At 35.1% G+C, this 17,879-nt stretch overlaps 1 protein-coding gene across 3 annotated transcripts in view; it reads right to left on the bottom strand.

Annotated features, from left to right (window-relative positions):
• MYH7B (myosin heavy chain 7B) overlaps nucleotides 1-17,879 on the bottom strand; it is a 49,088-nt gene that overhangs the window by 24,131 nt on the left and 7,078 nt on the right. The window contains exons 4-18 of one of the 3 annotated variants that reach the window (XM_026697652.2): nucleotides 17,248-17,391; nucleotides 16,504-16,660; nucleotides 14,212-14,239; nucleotides 11,343-11,439; nucleotides 10,573-10,596; nucleotides 10,246-10,338; nucleotides 9,222-9,285; nucleotides 8,737-8,835; nucleotides 7,968-8,071; nucleotides 6,353-6,491; nucleotides 4,947-5,065; nucleotides 4,317-4,466; nucleotides 1,785-1,955; nucleotides 620-799; nucleotides 396-528 (exon numbers count right to left, since the gene is read on the bottom strand). In XM_026697652.2, coding sequence (XP_026553437.1) covers nucleotides 396-528; nucleotides 620-799; nucleotides 1,785-1,955; nucleotides 4,317-4,466; nucleotides 4,947-5,065; nucleotides 6,353-6,491; nucleotides 7,968-8,071; nucleotides 8,737-8,835; nucleotides 9,222-9,285; nucleotides 10,246-10,338; nucleotides 10,573-10,596; nucleotides 11,343-11,439; nucleotides 14,212-14,239; nucleotides 16,504-16,660; nucleotides 17,248-17,391 — 1,702 coding nt within the window. The remainder of the gene's footprint in view (nucleotides 1-395; nucleotides 529-619; nucleotides 800-1,784; nucleotides 1,956-4,316; nucleotides 4,467-4,946; nucleotides 5,066-6,352; nucleotides 6,492-7,967; nucleotides 8,072-8,736; nucleotides 8,836-9,221; nucleotides 9,286-10,245; nucleotides 10,339-10,572; nucleotides 10,597-11,342; nucleotides 11,440-14,211; nucleotides 14,240-16,503; nucleotides 16,661-17,247; nucleotides 17,392-17,879) is intronic. The other 2 variants (XM_087929170.1, XM_087929171.1) reach the window with 2 other exon arrangements.

Here is a 17,879-nt window from a genome sequence, read left to right on the forward strand (position 1 = left end):
GAGGTGGTATATACCTTAACTTTCTTGATCACTTCAGTTGGTCAAATTCCATAACATGGATCTGTTTGTATATTTTATTTATTAAATTCTACATATCATGCCAAACAAAGATTTTGAATACTATATAAGGAATCTCTACTGCTTATCTGAAACAGTGTTTTCAGTGATATGTGTGATTTTTTTAGGAGCCTATCAAATCAAATTTTAGATATAATAGAGAAAATTGTGAGGGAAATATAGAGGAAAGAGATTGTTTCAGGGAAAGTCCTGATTCTTGGAAAGTGAAAATTTGATCATATAGAACTTTCATTAATGTAGCATAACTGTTCCTATGTTCTCACATATATTATATTTCAGTGCCATATAAAATAAGCAGGTGTGACAATGCAACTCACCTGAAGAAGAGCTGACATAGTTTTCGTATAAACTATTCAACAGCTTGTTTTGGGATTTCTGGAAGACACCTACCACTGTCTCATTCAAGGGATCCTTATTCTTGTCTAGCCAGCCAATTATATTATAAGGCACCTGTTGATAAATGGCCAAAAACAACAGAATCAGAGCAAATTAAACATTAATTTAAAGTTTATAAGGTAGGAAGTTGGGAACTATTACATACCACTCCTGCATAATGCACCACCTCAAAATGGGCCTCATATTTACGCCTCTTATCTGGCCGAGGCTTCTGGAAGTTGGGTGATTTCCCAATGTGATTGTCATACAGCTTGGCCTTGAATGTCATATCAGTTGCCTTGGGAAACATACATTCTTCCTCCAGAATAGAGAGAATACCAAGTGGCTATAAGAAAAGGATATTCATCAACATTTTAGTAGCAATCTTAATTGGTCTTATATTTATTTAATTCAATAAAATGGTGGACCACTCACAGTATAAATAATTAGTAATTTGCACATTAATAATTAATAATTAATTTTGCCTATTCTGAATTAGGGATCGTATGAAGTTAGATTTTTCAGAACAATGGACAGATTTGTGTATATTTTGACAAGTAGAACTATTCTACTCATGAAAACAGCTTCATGTGGCAGGATCACAATAGTTCTGATCTATTTTTAAGGTGATTTGGATCACTAAAAATAACTTTCATAAGACTATTTTATCATATGGCAGGAAATTGATTTTGAAACTATTCTTTTCATCTCAAAGAATCTGAATTTGCTTTCTTTTGTTCATTTGTTAGTTCTTTGCCTCAATTCTACTTTTAAAAGTGTTTCAATTTTCCTGTCTGAATATGTAGTACTCTGAAGCAAAACATCTTGGTTTTATTGGACATTTCTTTATTTTCTCATTCAAAAGGTATTGTAAAATTGTATGCTATATTCTCCTTTGCAGATATATATTGAAATAAAGGAGAACCCTGAGAATGTTTTAAAAAGGTAAATAAGGACTTCACCAATGGAAATTAAATTCCTAAAAATAGCTCTATAGGTGCACAGTACAGAAAATTATTTTCCAGCAAAACAACAAAGAAGAGATCCTCAACAGAGTGTTTAGAATAAGTTAAGTTAGAATACAATTAAGAACTGTTTTTTTTTTTTTTAAAAAAAAAGACAGTGAGCAAGAGGGATGGCAGTAAAAGTGAATTATTTTGCCCTATTTTAAAAAAAGCTTAGCCAGATAAATTCACTGATCTTCATATAGAATTTTTGGGGGAAGTATGAGAACCGCAGAACAAGTTGTAGTCATATATTTCTTTACATAGCTGATTTATTTTATAATGCAACATTCATAAAGTCCTAACTATTGTATGTCTCAACTTTACCTTTTCAATCAGATCAATGCAAGCCTGCAAGTCCAAGCCAAAGTCAATAAAGACCCATTCAATTCCTTCTTTCTTGTATTCTTCTTGTTCCAAAACAAACATGTGATGGTTGAAAAATTGTTGCAATTTCTCATTGGTGAAGTTGATACATAACTGTTCAAAGCTGTTAAACTGCAGACAAGAAATGAAATGAAAGGAACTTGAGATATATTTGTAACCTATCTAAGACGCAATCATTATTAGCAACCTCAGAAAAGCATCAAAGCATTTTGTCCTTTTTGTATATAGTAACTTTCTAATTTGTAACCATACAACTCCACGCATGATTCTGGTCACACACATATTTATGGATGATAAAACAGATATCAATGTGTTCATTACTATATGAAAATTAATGGAAGTGGCTATCATAGTAAGACTACTGATTACTCTCTGCTGATTTTCTTGGACATTTGTTTCATCTGCCTATATCAGAAAGTCATATATACATATAAAACAGAACGGCAACAACTAAAGTACGTGATTATAAACTTTGTCAAAGAAATATTTAATATTTTTGTAAGCAGCACCTAGTTTTATCAGTTGTGTTGTCAAATTTTATGGCACAACTTTTGAAATTTGATGTTTTAAGACAATAAACTATAGCATATGTCACAAATTCAAAAAGAAAAGAAAAACCAACTAATACTATCCTACATGCTTTTTTAAAAAAATTAAAATTTGCTTATACTTCACATAGCTCCTTGCATTGTTGCAGCCCTGACTTCTTTCCAGTAAAAACACAGAACTTCCTGGCTATTGAAAGATTGCCCATCTTTATATGCCATCTTGTTATATGCCATTTTATGAGATCTCAGTGTCTTTGCTGAGGTCTCCCAAGATTTTAACATCTTGAATGAAATCTCCTGAAATCTATCAAAATTTCAGTGACTCTTGAAAAATATTTTCAAGATATAAGATTTTATCTACACCACATTCTGATGTTATAGTACTATTGGTCTTAGCTTTGAGACATAGCTTTGAGAGCTCTATGTGAAAGTAATTAATTAAATGAACTATTGAACAGTAGTTTGCAAGCCTATGGTCTGGACAGGGGTGGGATTCAAATTTTTAACAACTGGTTCTGTGGGCGTAGCTTGGTGGTCATGTGACTGGGTGGACATGGCTTGGTGGTCATGTTATTGGCTGGGCGTGGCCAACTCAATATCACTCACATTGAGGCATGCATCTCCTCACATGGCCTCTCATGACTGTGGGGATGCTGCAACAGTCGTAAGAGTGAAAAATGGTCATAAGTCATTTTTTTCATTGCCATTGTACCTTTGAATGGTCACTCCACACAAAGTACCAGCAAAGGAGTAGAAAAAGAGTCTAGTCCTGCCAAGAATGTAATAAGGGTTAATGGAAAGGCAGTTTCTGAAAGCAGCACCAGAATGCTTCCTTTCTGCCTTCTTTACAGGATTAGGCCAGTAATTTATTCTAACAACCAGTTCTCCGAACTGCTTAGAATGTTAACAACAGGATCTAGAGAATAGGTGCAAACTGGTAGAATCCCACCCTTGGGTCTGGACCTGTGTTGCATTTCTTCACTGAAAGTTAATACAACTACATTTAAAGATTAAAATCAGTACCACAGTATTTTACCATGTTAAAAAGATAGTCATATGCTAGATCCAATTCTAATATCACTTCCATATGGTTCCCATTTCCATACCCTAATTTCCCCAAAGAAATCTGAAGATCACCTTTTATTATCTTCACTGTAATTCAGCAGAATCCACAAGACAGGATCAAAATCAGGCAAGGTGGTGAATATACACATATACAAAGGGACAATGCTTAAATTGTTCGCCATATTGCCTGTTTTGGAATGCACACCTCCCACTGACATTGCTACTGCCATGAGTCTGCAATACCTCAAGTCAATTAAAAAATAAATAAACAAAATGTTTAATCAGTCATTTGTTACCTGTTAACATTTTTATTTCATTCTGCCACATCTGTGCATTGATTTTTGAAACACCTGCAGTAGTAGCTGTAGGAGGGCTTTTAAAAAAAAGACAACATGCACTACCACATGTTGTCTTTTAATGAGCTCTAAAAGTAGGCTCTTGACAAGAAGCTACATTTTCTCATCCTCCATTCCAGGAGTCAGTGTGAAAGGAGAGTCTCAGCCAAAAGAAAACCAGGTCAGCCAAAGTCTCTCTAGAGTTTTTGTACAACAAAGTAGAAACTGTTTAAAGTACTACAGCTCAACCAGAAATTAACAGTTGTATTTGATGAACAAAAACAACAGCATGAAATCTTACAGTGCTATACAACACAAACCATCTGTGGAAGTGCTCTAGAATTCAAGTGCAAGTGGATTTTCACCAGTCATAGGCTTCACAGGGGAAAAAAATAAACCAAGTAAACAATGCTGTTCTGTATATTTCATTATTAACAATATTTAGTTGTTGCTTTTTCCAATACAGGATTGTGTAAAATTGCTTTCATATCAAGGTATTTGCCTTGGCCAGTTTCCAAACCTACCTCAAAAATCTCAAAGCCAGCAATATCCAAAACTCCAATGAAAAATTGCCTGGCTAGTTTGGTGTCCAAGGTTTTGTTGATACGCGTAACCAGCCACTTGAACATACGATCATAAGTGGCTTTGGCCAAAGCTCCTACTGCATATACCACCTGTGATTGCAACATAATAAAATTTCATCAAAAGCAATGTTTTACCTCTAAAGTTCATATCTAATACATAGTTTTGTGTATAATATAGCTATGAAAAGTATTCAAGAGAAACTTCACAAAGCATTTTAACATGAGTGAAGCATCTCTTCTCATAGGGTTGAGATAGCTGTAATATTTGAAAGACGGCATCAAAGATTTCTCATATTGCCTACAGAAGTTGCCTTCACAAACAAGGCTTCTCCTGGGACTCCAAAGCATGCACTGTGCCTTATAGAGTTGCCACAGACTTTGGAGAGGGCCTTTCATTCATACTAATATACTTTGCTGTTTGACTGCTTTGCAAATAAATCTCTACTCAACAAATCTTAAAAACATATGCTTTGAGATAGCTAGCAAGATAATTATTTCTTTCATTCTTACAATTGCAGAAAAGTTTTGTTTATGACCTGCAAGTAAAAGATCACATTCCCAAATGCTTACCTGATCTACGGTCTGTCCTTTGGTGACATATTCATTTCCAACTTTCACTCTTGGATGAAGCAATCCCTTGATGAGGTCAGCTGAGCTGACCCCCATGAGGTAAGAGGCTTTATCAGCACCTGCAGCACAAGAGCAAATACCAAAATTTTAACGTAACGATTTTTTTTTTTAAAAACAAGAATTCCCAAAATTTAGACTTTACGAGTGAGAATTATCATCTAGCTATTTAAAAGTAAGTGACAATAAGTCTTTAAGGTCTGGAATTATTAGTAAAGTGCTTCCCACTGAATCTCCTATACCTTGGTGCTCATCTGTTTACTTTGCTAACAATGTTAAACATCACAGCAAGGTTGAGGGGAGGAGAAGGAATGGCACCTTGGAAAACTACAGAAGTGGCTGCCATCTATTTTTCAGATGATAATCTTTTTATATTTATTTATAAATTGTTAAAAGTCTTACAAAAATATGAAAAGTAACACAAACCACTATAATACAGAATAAAAGCAATAAAGAAGGGGAAGAAGAAGGAGAAAAACAAAAGTGCAAAAAAGAATAAAAAAATAGAAAGAAGCCTGCAATTTTCTTTGTAACAAATGTAAGTTGAATTACAAAATTCTCTCTTAGTCTACGATTACAAAAAAAGTTCATTCTTTTTTATTATCTAGTTTTTTCCCCAATCATCAAAATCACAAATCATAAATGCATTTTTTTCCATTTCATGCAAAAAGTAACATGTCCAAACATGTTAAAATATCCCTTCATGTTGTTCACATTTCTAGCAAAGATTCAAAATGCCTTTATGCATTTTGACAAATCTGTAGTAACAAATACCAACAATATACCATGCTATAAAAATCCTCTCTAAGGCTGGGACACAAAGTAAATTTTAGCCCTTTCAATCATATATTTTCCCATTGGTTCATTTATATATTACAACCAATTTTTAGTCCATTTTATCATATTATTTTACTTGTTTTTCTTCTGCCTCGGATGGCAATTATTTTGATCTCCAAATGATTGAGATAGAGAGATCTTCACCATTTGGAATTGTGGAACAACCTTATAGGCATTCTCACAAAATGAGAATGTGGACAGATGGGGACTGTCTTTTGATAAAATGTGTGTGAGGAACATACCTAGTACAAAACACATATTTACTAGAATGCTATTTTCTATCCTTTCTAGCCCCCATCCTGCTGAAAGATGTTAAATGAAATAGATAATATAAACATTCTGCTGGAAGATGTTAAATGAAATAGATAATATAAACATTCATCAATGTTTGTCTATAAGCCTCTATAAGCCTGCACTTTAAACATTATATATATGGCTGCTTGTAATGCAGCAGATTAACATGGCTACTGCTCTGGAATTAGCCACTAGTAAGCAGCAGCACAAAAGCTTACTTTCAGTGCCTTCAGCCTCTGCCTGTTCCTCCCGTTGCTTCTGCTTGAATTTCATGTTGCCAAAGTGCATGATGGAACCTACTATTTTATAGCAGCCATACTTCTCCTCATTGCTGAACCCCAGGATGTCCATAGCATGCTATAAAATGGAACCAGATAAGATAGTGATATTTTAAAAAGTCATTCTGTTAAAGAGCAAAAAATGTAGCATGAATTCACTGGGTATTTACTAGCAACAGAGTGATTAATGTCTGGAATAATCTACCTGACTATGTGGTTTTTTCCCCACACCCCAAAAACTTTAACCTTAGACTGTCTACAGTTGACCTCATCCCTTTCGTAAGAGGTCTGTAGTGGGCATGCATAAGCGCACCAGCGTGCCTACCATCTCTGTCTTATTGTTTCTTTTTATTTTTCTTATATGTATCCATTTCATGTATTCATAACCATGTTTATTCTTATACCTGTTATCTTATAATCGCTTGACAAAATAAATAAATAAATAAATAAAAATGTGTGAAGTGCTTAAGCCCACTTTAAGGTTACTACAATTAAATGCACATTGTTTATAATTTAAAAGACATCCATTTAAAATGTATTATATTGGCTATATTAAATTCTTTTTTCAATAATGTTTGGATTCCTTGGGAGTTTGATGAATGATGCCAGATTGTTTTAACAAAGGCTTTTCTGGAATAATCCTATTTCAATATATATTTCTTATTGTGTAATCAGTCTGTCTCATTCAAGACACTGGCATTTCTGAACCTCCTCTTCCAACAATCCATATTCCTCTCCCTCTATCACTACACAGACTGAAGGAGCATTATCAGTTACATAATCTGCATATAAGCTGCAGACCTTATTTTTTCCAGGGTCATTTTGCAATATTTATTTATTTATTTATTTGATTTATATTGCCACCTATTCACCCATGGCGACTCAATATATGTAATATAAATCTCTTTTGATAGAGATATGGTTCAGATGATCTACCTTTAGTATTAAATTTATTCCATTAAGGATGACTAACTACATAGAATAGAATAGAATAGAATAGAATAGAATAGAATAGAATAGAATAGAATAGAATAGAATAGAATAGAATACAATAGAATACAATACAATACAATACAATACAATACAATACAATACAATACAATACAACAGAACAGAACAGAACAGAACAGAACAGAACAGAATAGAATAGAATAGAATAGAATAGAATAGAATAGAATAGAATAGAATTCTTTATTGGCCAAGTTTGATTGGACACACAAGGAATTTGTCTTGGTACAAATGCTCTCAGTATACATACAAGAAAAGATACATTCATCAAGAATCATAAGGTACAACACTTAATAATAGTCATAGGGTACAATAAGCAATCAAATCATACTAGGATATAGTCAATATAAAGCATTGATACATAAAAATATACAAGAGAATTTAGACAAAAAAATTTTTTATTGATATGATATGAAGCAACCACAATATTCACTTTTTACTAAAATAAAAGGTATTTATATTGTTTTACATGGCTAATGTAAATAGCACTGAAGCACTTTAGAAGGAGACCTCCACAGTCTTGCTTTATTGCTGAAAAAATACTTACATCTGTAGCCATGAGCTCTTCTCCATCATCCAGGTTGTCCACAGTTGTTACTCCTTGTGAACAGAAGTGATAGTCATAAGGGTTGGAAGAAACCAAAAGCATATCTGGAATGGAATAATTTAGAGAATAAGAATTCATGCAATCTTACCTGTAAAACCAAGATAAAAAGAAGTAGGAACAGTGTGTTAAACTTAAATTTAGTCTCCCTGCAAAAATAAGATCAGCAACTTTTTAAACTTGTCTATTTAACATCAACTGTCATCATAAATGTCTAATCTTTAAGTGATATTAGACAGTACTGTCTTTGCTAAATTGATAAACCTGACCAGTACTCTGAAAATTGTTTAATTATTATATAAGTGAGAAGAATAATTGAACATATTCATTTTATTGATTAAATATTTGTTAGCCTAGCTTTCTATGGATTTATTTTAAGCAGAATTTCAGTAAATTTCTGAAATATTATAAGCGTGTATCATCATTTGGAAAGTTCTGAATTGAAAATTGCTATGAAGCATATTAGAAGTCTTTGAGCCAACAATGATCCAAAAGATGAATATAGATGTGGATGAACCATGTGTTCTCACAAGAATAAAAGTATGAAGTTATAGCTTTGTTGTAGATGAAGATTCATTGATACTGATAACAACTATTGATATACAACAGCCTATCAGAATGCTGAACATAGCTCTGTGGCTGTTCTGTTATACGTGTTTTCCATGCTGGCTAACAAATTCCTTTTGTTGCAAACCATTTTCATGCTAATTACCTTGTAATTCTGGTTTCTTTCCAGAAAGGATTTGGTAATAAATGTGGTAACTCCTCTCTCCTGGCTGCTGGAAAATCACTCTTGATTTTTCCAGCAAGTCTAAAAGCAAAATATACAAAATGTTCAATTGCAAGGCTACTTTACTTTATTAACCTGTAGTCAAAAGAAAGTCAACCTTGGATTTTATAGGCGATCACTCTTGAAGAACAATAATAGAGTTTTGTGAAAGAAAATACATATTCAATCCAGCACTTTCTTTCCACAGTAGAAATAGAGGGCAGAATATTTTGTAAAGCCCATAAATAGAATATAAGTTCAACAACTGATATTCAGAGGCATCTGGAAATTATCATTCTTTTTTATATTTATTCGCTATCATATACACTATTATAACTAAAAAATCAACTCTATTTATTATTCAGTAATTCATTTATAACTTCATCCTACATAAATTTATTCAATTTTCTTTTAGATTTACTACTCACATATGTCAATGTCAGCAGATGCCAATTTCCCTGATGGCCCAAAATGGATACGGATGAACTTGCCCTAAAATACATAGAAAGAAAAGGGGCTCACATATTATGCAATTGACTAAAGGCCCTTAGTTATATTAATTAGAATTTTAGCAGTAGTTATTCACCCAATTTTATTCTAAACAGCAAAAGCCCTTCGCGGTCATAAATAGTTATATGGAACATGCCTGATCATCATCATCACGTCATCAGAGATATCAAGGATTCTAACATACAAAGTTCATGTTATGTTATAGTTTTAAGTATAATGCTTAATTGCTATTTATTATTTATTTCTGAAATATTAATGTTGCAACTTTGACTTGTTACTAGAGTTGATTCAGGCATCTAATTGGGTCCTAAATCACTTGAGAACACCAAAAAGTGAACTTGATATATAATCAATAGACATTTTTGTCTATTGAAGTTGACTCTTTCAATTATCAGAAATGAAAGGCATTCCAAAAACAGCTATTTGCATTTCAGGAAGAGTCCTCAGTAGAGGATTCCCTTATATCCATGATTTAGCTGTTTTGTGGAGATGACGTGTGCTGAAACTCTGATATAACTTCTGTCTATAGAACATCTATAGACTGTGATTGAACTTCCCTTTTTCATAGCTTTTTGTGTCCTGAGGTGTACAATTACATTAAAATATATATTAACACCTTAATCTTATTTCTGAATAAACTGCTTTCTTTTCCAATGTATCACAATAATGCTTCTATGTCTATACTACAAAGGTTAGTATTTTCAAAATCTCCATGCTGCCAATTTTTGCAGCCTAGATATTGTTGTTGTTTGCTGCTATTATTACTATTCCTGCCTTTCAGCGTAAAAGGTATATAATCAGACTATGCTTAATAATTAAAAAACCCAGGTATGGAAACAGTTTGTTACATATCTTAATGGTACCACATGGCAAATTAACAAAGCATACACATAACAACCATAAAGCGTTATATATTGCTGCTTTGATTTAAAGTATACTTACAAACCGTGAAGAGTTGTCATTTCTCAGAGTTTTAGCATTGCCAAAAGCTTCCATAGCAGGGTTAGCCTCAATGATTTGATCTTCAAGGGTACCCTATGAAACAAAAAGGGATAATATTTTTTCATACTCATATAACAAAATTTTGCCTCATGGAAAACAAATTTATGCATACTGGCTGCCATATATAACTACCTGCCCAAAGATAGCCTTCAAAAGTTTCTAGAAGCTGTCCTAAATTTGATAATCACATTGCCTGCTCCTCACTGAAGTTTTTGATACTTTTTTTTATTTTTTAAGTTTGCAATAGTTCCTTATTTAAAAACTTACCCCAGTTTTAGTGGCAGGTGCTTGCTATAAAAAAGATTTTAAAAGACAGATTTAGAATTTCAAAAATACAAAATTAGAGTCATAGAAAATGCCAATCAAAGAAGAAAACAATCCAATTTTGTTGATAAGAAAATCCAAAATGATTAAATTTCCATAAAAACTAACATATTTAATACATCAAAAATGTTAAATATAAAAAAAACAGCACCAAGAAGCAAGAAGGTTAAAAAGAACAAACCCAAAGAAGGAAAACGCTGTTGGTGATTTTTTAAAAACGTAATCAAAGTCCAAAAAAAAATTACTGATAAGAAAATAAGCAGTTACAGAGATATTTCAAAAAGGAAAAAAGGAAAAAGGAAAAGAAAAAAGAAATGCAAGATGAAGAAACAGAATAAGGAAAGATACAAAATGGAAAAAAAAGAATAAAAAGGAACAAGAGAGATAATTGGGAGAGGGAAATCACAAAAAGCAAGGCTTAAAAGAAAGAGTTGCAAGACTGCTTTGGGGAACTTCTCCCTTTTTTGAAAATAAAAGTACTGGAGGAAAGGGAAACACATTGGTCATTAAAAAGAAAAAAAGCCTTGAAGCAATCACTGCCTCATCATCCTTTTCATGAAATTTTCCCCAAGAGCAATTTTTTCAAGCCTTGCTTGTTTCGAAACAAAAGAAAAGGCCATGTCCAACACACTGCCAAACAAGTCCAAAAGGAAACAAAAGGAAAACAAACAAAAGAAAAGAGAAAATGCATTTTTTGCAAATGAAGGCCTTACTCCTTTCTTGCCCGGAGAGTCACCCAGGGCTGCGACAATGGCAAAGTATTGAATGACTCGCTTGGTGTTTACAGTCTTACCAGCACCAGATTCTCCGCTTAGAGTAATAGAAATACATAGATGAAGAGCATGAAGCAATTAGCAAAAATTTCTCATACTCACACAATCTGCCAGTCAACTCCCAACCACCCAGAAATATACTATAGAGGTCAGAGTGGAGAAAGACATGCTAGCATATTAGCCATCCCACTAAATCTTAAATACTATTGATTAATGAATGGGTTTTGTGGTACTCAGAACATAGGGTGAGTTTATGAGATATTTTTAGAAGTGCCTGGATGAACAAGAACAATGTCGCACAGGGGACATCTATCTTTTTCTTGCTCCTGAAAATAATGGGACCGGACAGTATGATGCCTCTGTTGCCTTGACCTTTGCCTTGTGTGCAATATGGGTGGACAAAGGCTGTGCTGCTTTGAAAAATATGGTTTGAAGTCCAGCGGTTGCATCTGAGCTTTGCGTGAGTTGAGACACAGGGAAATCTGTTAAAATACAATTTCCTCTCTCCAGATTCCTAAGCAGCACGGTCATCAACTGATGGGATTATTTTTTTCTATCAATTACAATTTAGGGTATCAATATGATAAGCATAATATTATTTGACTTTTTTCATACAAATTGAACAAACATTAGAAACAAACAAAAAAACCTGCTACTGATTACATCAAAATATCTGTTGTACAACAAAGATTTCGACCTTGAGTTGATTGGAAATTCTGAGAGATTCCATTTCAATATATCTGGCAGTACAAGTTGGGAAAGATCAAGTTACATGCATGTAAAAGCTTCTGCATGTATATATTCTGCATGTATTCTGGATGCATCTGGAACATCTGTACAGGTTACAGTCTTGAAGATTAAATGCTGTTAACATTCTGCACTTAGAGATTCTGGAAAAACTGCTACTTCAGAGCTTCTGCCGTACATAGTTCTCGATCAGGGGTGTCAAACTTGCGGACCGTGGGCCAGATGCATTATACACTGGCTACGCACATCCTGTTTAGCAAATGGTGGGGGGAAGTCACGATATGTCATGTGATGAAAATGTGATGCCGTGAGTTTGACACCTCTGTTCTAGATCAACTCTGCACTGGAACCTATTAACTAGCAAGAAGAAACAAGGCAGCATCATTGATATGAGTTCCCTCTCCTACCCCCATCCCTTCCCGGGAACTGTTGACTAAATGGACTAGATTGACTCAGCCTGTAGATTTTAGCATTCCTCCAGAAAGTAAAAGCTAGTATACAAGCTGTTTAATCATTAATTTGTGTTAAACAGTTTTCTGCTGTAGGAAGTGCAGAAATTCACAAGATTCTACTTCCTTTGCTGTTCTGTACAAAGCAGCTTCACACTTTTTACACATAGAAAATTATTTTAATTGCTTTCAGGAATGAAAAGTAAAATCATAGAGTTTCTTTATATTTCAAGAGACGAGTATGAAAAGTTGATTCAACCACATGTAAAACTAAATTCTCCAAAAAGAGGAACTCAAGCTCAGCAAGATATTGAACCTTTTTTTCACTTAGACTGGGATCGTCTTCTGTGCTATCAATAAAGTTCAATGGCACTGGCCTGGCATTGATTTCATGCCTAAAGTTAGCTGCCCTTCCATTGTAATCCCCACTACACAAAGAGCTATCCTGAGGTGGGGGTAGGAATGAGGTCTCTGCAGGCCTAGAGCCAAACATCTCATGCTTTCAGCCCCTGCTTTACCTAATTAGGCCATGGCCAAGACTAGAAGCTTGGGGAGTGGGGGAGAAGCAGATTAAGCTTTTTATAGCATCACCATGGCTGCTTCAGTTAATACTTCTTCCCTTTCTTTCTTTTTACAAATGGGGCTTAGCCTAATTTCTCCCAGGATCCCCTTTTCTCATAATTCCTGCCCACTGTTCATTCTCCAACTTTGATTTCTTATTCTTTCCCTTTTATGCTACAATCTCATAGACTTTTTGTACCCATACTCAGGTCTCTTAAAAAGGCATTCTCCTACTGGCATCTACAAATTGTGGTCATTCATAGTCTACTTGTAGCCTATTATACAATTATTTTCCATTAATCCCTTTCATAAATGTCCACTGATACTTAATCTCTTCAGTTGTTTCCTCTGTAAGTTTTGATTTTTAAGTTCTTGTTCATGTATGGGAGACAAATGTGCAAACTTCCAAGGCATATCCATTAGTGCAAGGGATTTTATCATGGTTGATGAAAGCGATTGGTAAGATATGGCCATTGAACTGGGCCTGTTTAATGAAACAAAAGTGGTGTGGGCTTGCTCTAATTTAGGTTCCCAACAGCGTATCTTCCAATTGAACTAATCACAGACCACCACAATGCTTGCAGGAGTATATCCAAATGAAGTATGAAAAATGGAATAATATAAATGAAATGTTTTGGCTTAATTGGGCTTTTTCACAGAAAGTGCTTCCCCAGAATACCTAAATGACATGGTGCCCTCAAAAAAATTATGCACACAGGAAGGATGATCAACCATACGGACTGAGTTATTTGTTGTCCCATTTTTGGTTGGCCCCCTGAGACAATAGTAGCAGCTGTTCACTGACATATAATAGCCAGAAAATCTGAGATAACAAACTGAAAGAGGATAGGGAGTTGCAGGAAGAGATCATTATGTTCCTCAAAGATTGTGCAGCCTGCCCAAACAATTCAGCTTTCCTTTCTCGACAGGATGATATGGTAAACTTGATCTACCTAGAATTGATTTCATATAGAAACCACAGACAAAAAGAACCTAACTCAAAAGCACATACAAATGAGATATCGATTGCACAGATAAGAGAAAGCACTTACGTGATAAGCATAGACTGATTCTCTCGATCTATAAGGTAAAGAAAAAAAAATAAGGTTCAAGTCATTCTTCTTAGAGTTTGTATCATTAACACCAGCCCATTCATAGTCAAACTGATGTCCTTCTTTTTTAACTTTCTGTTTCCAGCTATAAATCTGAGATTAGACTCACTGTCCTGTCTAATACACTCATTGGTATGGTCATATTTTAATAGCTATTCAAATGGACTCATAAAAAACTGTCCTTATGCAGACTTTTTGTGTTCACCATAGAAATTAAGATGAAGATTTCAACATACAGGAGAGAGAGGGAGAGAGGGAGGGAGGGAGGGAGAGAGATGTACTGAACATTTGCATCAGGTGCTGTACCTAACTTTTTGGAAGAAGGAAGTGGAAAAATGTATACTTTTTAAGTAAAACTAAATAGATATATGCTCATGCATTGAGCTTGTTTCAAATCAGTCTTTTTGATATAGTGGCAGCATATTAGATACAGAAAGCTGAATCTATATGGGAGTGCTTATGTTAAGTTTAATTAACCATAGATAATCAAACCCAAAGTATGTCTGTAGCACATTCAAGAGAAGGATTCTTTCATGTTTCTGTTACAATTGTATGCCACTATCCACCAACCCCTCAATGAATTCTGAAGTGATATATAGTCTCTTTAGAACAGTTGGGTAGAAATGAAATGAAGCTGGATTGATACATAACTTATTCCACTCCTATATAGATGGTCCTCAACTAATGACTACAATTCAGCCCAAAATGTATGTTGTTAAGCGAGTTATTTGTTACATGAATTTTGCCACATTTTATGAACTTTCTTGGCACACTTGTTACGTGAATCACTGCAATTCTTAAGTTAGTAACACGGTTGTTAAGTGAATCTGGTTTCCCCATTAACTTTGCTTGTCAGAAGGTGACAAAAGGTGATCACATGACTCTGGAATACTGCAACCATCATAAATATTAGCCAGTTGCCAAGCATCTGAACATTGATCACATGACCGTGGGATGCTGCAATGGTCATAAGTGTGAAAAATGGCCATAAGTCATTTTTTTCAGTGTCGTTGTAACTTTGAATGGTCACTAAGCAAACGGTTGTAAGTTGAGGACTACCTGTACTAAACATGTCAGTAGTATAGGTTGTGATACAGGGAACTCCAATATTCAATAGCTAGTTTCGCATTGGCAAATAATGCAGGTTTTCTTAAATCACAGAAGTAATTGCTGAACTCTACTGCATGTTTTTGCTTTAGACCAGTGGTTCCCAAACTTTTTCAGTCCACCGCCCCCTTGGTGCTACAAACTCATCCTCGGTGCCCCCCACCCAGGGATGGGAGTCAAACTTCTATGGGCGCGGCCTAATTTGAGGGCATGGCTTGCTGGTCACATGACTGGGTAGGTGTGGTTTGGTGGTCATGTGACTGCGTGGGCGTGGCCAGGTGACTGGCAAACCAAAGGCAAGTGGTCCTCACTTAATGGCTGGTTGTTTAGCAGGTGTTCTAATTTATGACTGGCCTCCCCAGAGCTACTTGACCTGTTTTTGGAGTCTTGACAGCCATGCACACACATACACACACACTCCCTTCTAACCCTGCTGGACCAGGTCATTGGACTAGAATTGGCAAAGCATCTCTGATTAGATTCTAGTAGTGAATAAAATCTAATCAGAGATGCTTTGCTGGTTCTTGTTGATTTGTTTTATTTGTATTTCTTTATTTTATGTTGCTGAATTGCATTGACATGTGTGTCCCTTTTTGTGCCCAGCCCAGAAGCTTTTGTGATTCTTTGCAGCAAAAATTACTGACCTCTGGCTTTGCTCAACTTTTCAGACGTGCTGCCACTGCCGCATTTTAGGTACAACAGGGGGGTGTTTGAGGCACTAGCCCCGGAGCAGTGTAACAGTCAGTGGGGTAACCCTGTGGGGCTGGCGCCTCGAATACCCCCCTTGCCTCTTAGCAATCCCCTGCCGGACCCCTTGCCTCTTAGCACCTCCCCCCTAAGGCATCCCACCCCCTCAGGGGACAGTACCACCCACTTTGGGAACCACTGCTTTAGATAAATTATTATGCAAGTCTGTGCTACCTCTAAAAAATGAAGAATTCCGGCAATATTAAAAAGCATTTGAAGTTGAAAAACAATTGCGTAAAATTCATAGCTCTCTCTATATTGTTGGTGCGCAATCCCCTTCATATTGACTCCAACTGGGAAGTGTGAAGAATAGGTCTATATCGGGTTTTCAGTTCCTTTCCCACAATTTTTTTGTAAAAAATTGGATTCGACACTTACTGCGCAGCATGTCATTGTAGGCATTGTCTGCAATTGCGTAGATGTGGGGAGGGACCTCAGACCTCCGCTTGCCTTTATAAGCTGCTACAACAGGAGCTGTATAGACTGGAAGCCATTTATATGGATTTATCGTGACACAGAACAAGCCTGAATAGGTCTGAGAAGAAAGAAACAGCATAGCTATGAGAAAAGTAAACCAGGTTGACACCAATAGTACAGTTCATTAACCAAAAGCAAGGCTTACATCCCAGTAGAGGGCACACTGCCAACTCTTAAGAGATTTTTATTCTCTCTGTTCCATCTCCTAGTTCAGTTCATCTGTTTCATCAAATAAACAATAGTAAGTGAGAAAATACCACATATTCTTTTTATTACCTCCTTTGCTTAAATAGGGTGCAAAAATGAAGGGGTAGCAGTGAAAGCAAATAGGAAAAGGTTGGCCCTTTCTGGGAAAATGTCCAAAAATAGAAAGTTGCTCACGAGCCCCCTAAAACTCAGAACCAGCATTAAGTCATTTTCTGGCCCTATTGATAAGGATATAATTTAAAGAAGAACATAAAATGTAAAATGTTTCAATTCTAGTACCATGTTTCAAATTCATTTAGGATTTAAATATTTAATATTTCTAATGAAATTAAAATTAGCAGATGGGAGTTTTATAACACACAATCTACTATTCGACAGCTTGTTTCACACACAGGATGTAATACAGTATAATCAACAGTGTTTATCCTTCTAACTTACATAGATCATCCACTTGGTGTAACGTCGTTTCAGGTTATGCAGGACTGAAGCCTCATTGAGATGAGTTAACATAGCCATATCTTCAATCATGTCAAATTTTGGAGGATTCATAGGTTGAACATCATCCTCTTTAACCACAAGAGTCTAGAGGAATCAAACAAACTGTTTGATGAAAATACAAGAACCTATCCATAAGCTCAAAGAAAATCCTTAAGGATCTAGCATGCAACTGTTCAATCACATAACTTACATGACAATGAGGCTAATAATGGATGAAGTAGGCTCTAACCCATAAAGCTATTCATTAAGATATGATAACGTTTTTACTTATTTATCTCTTATTATGCTAAATGTCAGCATTGGCTTTACTATTTCTATTGCGGTTTTTATTAGGTACCGTAGACTACCTTGGAAATTTATTTGTTTTCTTTTTTCTAATATTTGTTAAAATGCATATAGAGAAACGTGCAGAATCTTTTTTTCACGAATGCCCCAAAACAGGAAGAATCAGCGGGGGAAGCGGGGCAGGAATACTGTCCAGTATTCAAAAAGCACTACAGACAAAAAGAAATCGAATACATGGGCATAACTTTTCAAAATATATTTGCCTGGCAGGATAGTTTTTCCACTTG

The sequence above is a fragment of the Pseudonaja textilis genome, chromosome 3 (genome assembly GCF_049901715.1).
Source record: "Pseudonaja textilis isolate UNSWEBS1 chromosome 3, rPseTex1.2, whole genome shotgun sequence".
In the NCBI taxonomy this organism is placed as follows: Eukaryota; Metazoa; Chordata; class Lepidosauria; order Squamata; family Elapidae; genus Pseudonaja; species Pseudonaja textilis.